At 40.6% G+C, this 6,000-nt stretch overlaps 1 protein-coding gene across 2 annotated transcripts in view; it reads right to left on the bottom strand.

Annotated features, from left to right (window-relative positions):
• Nucleotides 1-444: 444 nt before the first annotated feature.
• The window catches only part of CLTC (clathrin heavy chain), a 49,061-nt gene continuing 43,505 nt past the window's right edge, over nt 445-6,000 (bottom strand). For both annotated transcript variants that reach the window (XM_075014079.1, XM_075014080.1), the window contains 2 exons: nt 3,609-3,684; nt 445-1,450 (listed from right to left, as the gene is read on the bottom strand). In XM_075014079.1, the coding sequence (XP_074870180.1) occupies nt 1,326-1,450; nt 3,609-3,684 (201 nt within the window). In that variant the 3' untranslated portion in view covers nt 445-1,325. The remainder of the gene's footprint in view (nt 1,451-3,608; nt 3,685-6,000) is intronic.

The following is a 6,000-nucleotide window of genomic DNA, read 5'->3' as shown; positions in this document are numbered from 1 at the left end:
TAAGATACATTAAATGCATACTCAAATATGACAGTATTCAACAGACATTTGTGGCAATTTTATTTGAAGCTAAATATATTAAGGCAACTTAATATACCTAAAACATGATTGTCAATTTAACTGAAAAACAGACAAGCTTTAAGTATCTCCCAGTAAAGAAGCTGTTGCTGACCACTCTGAAGTCAACTTTTAAAAAGTGCTATTTTTAACATCTCAAATAATCCTTGCTATAGGAAAAACGTTAATACATATTTACTGCATAAATCCATCAGTCTCCATTCTCAATTTGTTTTGCTAAGACAATGGCTCCTCCCTTAACCTAGGAATGCTATCTGAATGTAGGTCCCTGATACCAAGTCAATGTACCTGAATAGTTGGTTTCAATGGTTAGGTTAGTTTTGAAGAGAAAGATATGTAAAAGTGAAACCACCACTATACAGAATGTCCACAGTCCAGTATTTTATTTTTAAATTTGAGTAATTTCAAATTGCACAAAACTGAACAGCAATATTTTGTTTGAATTCTCTCTTCTGTACACTCAGTGATCTAAAACACCACAATATCCAACATACACAAACCTCAGGGCAGGGTTAGTAAATACACACATTGGAATCATGGTGCTCTGTTCCCAAATGGAATGACCCCACAAAAAAAGCACAGGATACAGCACAAACATAAGGTCATCTGTTACATCTGGAGTGAGCAAAAAAACACTAGCATCTTCTATAAGCAAAACTGGAAAACCTGCACAGGTTAGGGAAATTTTACTCCTTTTTAAAAATCAGGCAAAGTTGTCCATATGCATTTTAAATCATTTAAGAGTATGCAATCCAAAATAGGATATGCTGATTAGTGTTTGTCATCGGCAGTCTTGCAAGATCAAATACAAATATTTGCTTTAGCATTTTTTCTTTGAATATTCAATGAGACTTAAATGCATTTAGATAGACAGTACATACTGTAAGCTGCTCACATACACTGAACGCAAGATTCATTAGAGTTTAACACTACAGAGTGCAAATTGGAATCTCCACAACAAACTTAAGTGTTAAATCCTGCCAAAAAAAAAAAAGCCCACTTTAACAAAAAACATTTAAGCTACTCCCCCTTTCAAAGTAAAAATCTAAAGGACATGGAATGTGAAGAGACTGAACAAAGTTGTGACATGAACAGTTTGCGCTAGAAAACCATAGTCCTTCATGAAATAAAGGGTTACAAGAACACAAGGCCAAATGCTTGCTCCTCCCTGCGTCAGTTGAAGCTGGGAGGGACAGTGGAGTTTCAGTAAGAAAATAAGCTAGCTCCAGATTGACGTGCACTGCACCTTACATGGTGTACCCGAAACCAGGCTGAGGTTGCCCATATGGAGGTGCGGTGTAGCCATAGCCAAAAGGTGCTTGTGGGGGAACTGCAACACTGGGTCCTGCTGTCAACATTAGCTGTGGTTGACCTGAAAAAAAAAAAGGAAGAGCAAAATGATTGGTGTCTCAGACTTGTCTGCTCTAGCTACTACAGTTTGCCTCCTCTCTTTCCCCTGGAACTCCAGAAAGATGTACAATAATTCATATTCATTTTGAAAATTACAGTAAATGCTGACACCACATGTTATGGGCATGAGATTAAAATAGCATAGCCATTTTCCTGCCATCAGTAAAGAGTCTTTGGTAAAGTGGCTTACATTGCCTTTGAATTTTATGTTCTGACAAGCTTACAAAGCCAACAGCATCTTTCCTTGAAGTAGCCATATTTAAGCATTTTCATTTAGCAGTCTAGACATTTATACATGAGTTTAGATGCTTTAGTTTCTAGAAGCTATTTGTAGTATACAGAGATGGAATGACAAGTTTACTTCCCTATGATAGGGTGAGATGTTTATCCACCTTAACCTACATATCCTAGCACAGTCCCTCTAATCTGTATTAGTCAATGTATCCTCTAGGTCCCAGTCTGTTTAGTACAGTGGCTCACCATAACCAGGCTCCAGCCTCAAATTTTACACCCAAGTGCTGTATAATCACCTTCTGCATACTCCCATTTTTTCCAATCACTACTTTCTTGTAAGTAGAATCATGTACAACAGGCTAGGTTAAGTGCTGCAGTTTGTTCACCTGAAAAAGCTCTCTGCTTTATAGATCAGGAAAACTAGCATTTGTTTTCATCTACAACTGACAAAAATCACAAAAGCCCCAGACTCTTAGCTCAACACCATGCTTTAAGACTGCAAGCTACTCTGCTAAATACACCATTTAGTATGGCAACTCCTAAGGTGACCCATGTTAGTAAGATCCCACAGGACATTTAAGGCTGTAGAAAAAGCCATCAAAAGATCTGGTTTTAAGAACTTAATTTTGGAGAATTATAGTTCAGACCATTTATGCTATTTAATAGTCAGTGCCAGTGAAAGAGTAGTCAACCCTCCCCCTAGCAGAACAATTCTCTTTATACTTGTATTCTGTTTTGCTTCACAAAAAAGTTAGTTGTCCAGTGGTGCCTAAGGACCAAGCAAGACACTGGGCAAGGGAATATTTTATGCCTTTAAGAAGGCTATGTAGAATGCTATAATACAGAGCTGGGCAATAATTTTTGCTGAAGAGCCACTCCAAGAATTTGGAAAATGGCTGCACTCTTCCAGGATACTTGTTACAGTGCTGCAGAGATAGATTTTTGGTGCAGAAGGGAGCTTGGAATGCAAGTGAGAATTCTGACCTTGGAGGATGGGTGCAGGGGTTCAAAGAAGGGGGCCAGAGGCAAACTCTGGCTGGAAGGCACTTATCTGGGCAGCTCCAAACCAGCCTCCCCTGCCTTCCAAGCCCTTGCACACATGCAGAGCAGCTGCAGAGGCCACATGTGCTGCTCTGTACCAAATGTTGTGAGCCTGGAGGCAAGGTTGGGGGGGGGGGGGGCGCCACTTTACAGCCACTCCTGCAAACAGGCTGTCAGATGTTGCTGGGGGCAGGGCCCCCTGCAGGGCTCCCAGTGTTGAGAGCCCCACAGCTGGCTTTCTCGAGCACTGAATGGTGGCAAGACAGGAAGGATTTAGGCTGTTGCTCCTGGGAAGCAAACCTGGCCTGCAGACCATGTTTTGCACAGCCTTTCTATAATACAAAGTAAGCAATTACAGTAGGTTTTTTTTAAAATAGTTTTGGTGGGTTCAGTAAGAAGGCATAAGCCACAATACAGCAAGAGTAGGGGAGGATACTAAGGGGAAGACAGGTGGAATGAAGATGAATAAGCATTTATTCTTTCAGATCCCTAGGCCTCTGGACTGCGGTTAATACTTAACTTTGGTAAGCCTCCCTTGAATAGGTTGTAGCACAGCTCCCTTTTTAAAGGGCACATGCTATCTTCAGCCAGCCTTCTACAAGGGCAGCAAAGCACCACAATTGTATGGGCTACCTTCAAAAGTGGACTTGACAGTTTTATTTAGACTTGAGTATCTCTGAATCAAACACCATCCTGCTTAGACACTTCCCCACCATTATCAGAGCTATTGCTTTGTATAAGGGTAGGGAGAAGTGGGTTCTCAGTGTGATGCATTGCCCTGTAGAAGCAGTATCAATACACAAGCATACACAAAAGTATTGGTACAAGTGACTACAAAGGGTTACCATAAACAATAGGTTGTGTTTCTGTAGCCTGTTCCTCCTCCTTTCTCAGCGACTCAGAGGCATCCAGTTTATCCACCTGGAATACGAAGATCCAATAATTAAAACAGCCTTTCTACATAGTTGAGTGTAGACTAATTTTTCTGGCAGAGACGTGGAAAAGCCTTCAAGTTAGCCAGCCACCCTCATGAAACACATTTCTCACAAATTGAAGTAGTAACACTGGTACTGCTGCAGTCAAGTTTGTTTCAGCATTTCCATGAGAAAGTCCCTTAGAGGATGTACAGGGCAGCTGTAAGAGCACACCAGGCTGAAATTTGGATGTAAGCCAGCCTGAGGAAACTGGTTGGGGTTTTAACTCCTTGACCATATTTCAGATACAGCAGAGAAGTTCACTGGAATCATTTTAAAATACTCCAACTTCAGAATGTTGGGAAAAAAAAAGTTTGTCACTTTGGTGTGAAAGCAGACCATTCAACTTGATACATTTAACATGACAGCAAGAAGTATGCAGCAACAGGAAGATCTAGTCTAATTCACAGTAAACAAGGAACACTTGAACTAAGCAAGATTTCTAGACAAAGTTACAGGCCTAGAATTTATTTAAAAAAAATTGAGGGCACATTGTTGTGATTACCAAATTATCTCAACTGTATCAGCCCACGAAAGCATTTGATGTGTCACTCGAGACCATCAAGATGTTAATTTCACAAGCAGCCATAGGGAAAAGTCAGTCTGTTCATTTATGCAGTTGGACTTAAAGCAAAAAAGTCTAATCAAGCTATGGGGCAAATTCTTCATAGCCACACTACAGAGAGCAGATATCAGACCCTAGGTGCACAAATGCCCATCTCCCAGTGCTATTTGCACGAGAGCAGATGAAGTCAGGTGTGGAAGTCAAACTCACTATCTGGAAGGAAAAAAAATTTACACCTTGACCATGTTAGGGCTATTGAAGGCTAAGACAGAATGTGTACCTAATGAAAGTGTTTTTGCTTTTAGTCTTCCCTCTCTTCTGTACAAGTTTTAAAATTGCTTGTATTCAAACTGTATTCGGTTAATGGTATATACTCAGCCATCGTAAGTCTGACAGCCATTAAGTGTTGTGTCTTACTGTACCCAATGAGTTTGTTATGCCGAACAGTAACTTCCAAGTGTCAACACCATACCAGCTGTTTCCTCCTTAACTACTGACAAATCAAACTACTCTGATGTAGAATCTGACATCTTTAGCATTAAAGACAAATGTGAGTTTTCAGCAGTCCTTCCCCAGTTGATACTCAGACTTCCATGCTTCTTCCATGATGTCCACAAGACTTAAGAAAATGTGTTGCACATTTTCAATGCACACACCAGTGTGTCAAACATCTTGAACAAGCCAGTCCTCAGCCAGAGAGTCAGCTACATTACACAGTCTGGAATTTTTACAAATCCATACAATCACTTGTGACCTGAGTTAGCAGGCCACAGTACATGCATGAGACTCCTGAAATACCAAGTACTGGCATTTGAGAGTTGTACCATCTTTCACCTCAGACACTTCAGGGATAAGTATCAGAACCTCATTTGAGAGGTTACCAAGACACCTCCCTGGAGAAAGCTGTGTGTCAGGATAGAGTCAAGAGAAAGAACACCATTACAAAACATCTTTAAAGATAGCATTCAATAGTAAGTCAGTTTCAAAACTCAAATGGGATTAACTACAATAGCTTGAAGTATTTGAATGCTCAAGCATAGCTCCAGGTAGGCTCTGCATAGGACAGTGAGATAGTGCAGTGCAACAGCTAAGCAGAAAGTGTAAGTTTTCTATGTATTTGGCTAACCCTTAGTAGAGACTAGTCTGTTCAGAATCTAATGTTTGTCTTATCTGACCTGAGTCATATGCCCCCTCAAAAAGCCCTGTGGAACTTAAACTTGTTCAAGGTCTGAGGCCAGTGATCCTTACACACATTAAGGATCACTGGGTTCAGTTCCCCATTACATTGCTATTAGTGATATAAATAAAACTGTATTAAGAAAGGCTTTTCCACAAAGACTGCAACCAGCTGCAGAGGAAAAGTAGTAACATGCGTTCAATGTTATTTTGGTGTTATGTGTGCATGAAAAAGAGGCAAGAGTACTGAAGCAGTAGCGAGATCTGAAGATGATTGCCATACAGGCTCCCCCCAAAAACCACACGCAGCCCACAGCAATGCTTTGTAGCTTCAGGAGTAGTGGGATGTAATTGCAATGACTGTTGTACATGCTCAGTTTAATAATGCAGACACTGCAGTTCAATTACCTTTTTTCCACACACACGCTTTACTGCCTCACTAGCTGCTGCAGGACCTTACATAATGCATTTTAGGCACATTAGCCTTGCATTCCAGTGGTGATCAAGTTGGACATAAAACAC

Source organism: Carettochelys insculpta, chromosome 19 (genome assembly GCF_033958435.1).
Source record: "Carettochelys insculpta isolate YL-2023 chromosome 19, ASM3395843v1, whole genome shotgun sequence".
Lineage (NCBI taxonomy): Eukaryota > Metazoa > Chordata > Testudines > Carettochelyidae > Carettochelys > Carettochelys insculpta.
Note: the sequence above shows the minus strand (reverse complement) of the source record. Positions and strands in the feature narration are given on the sequence as shown.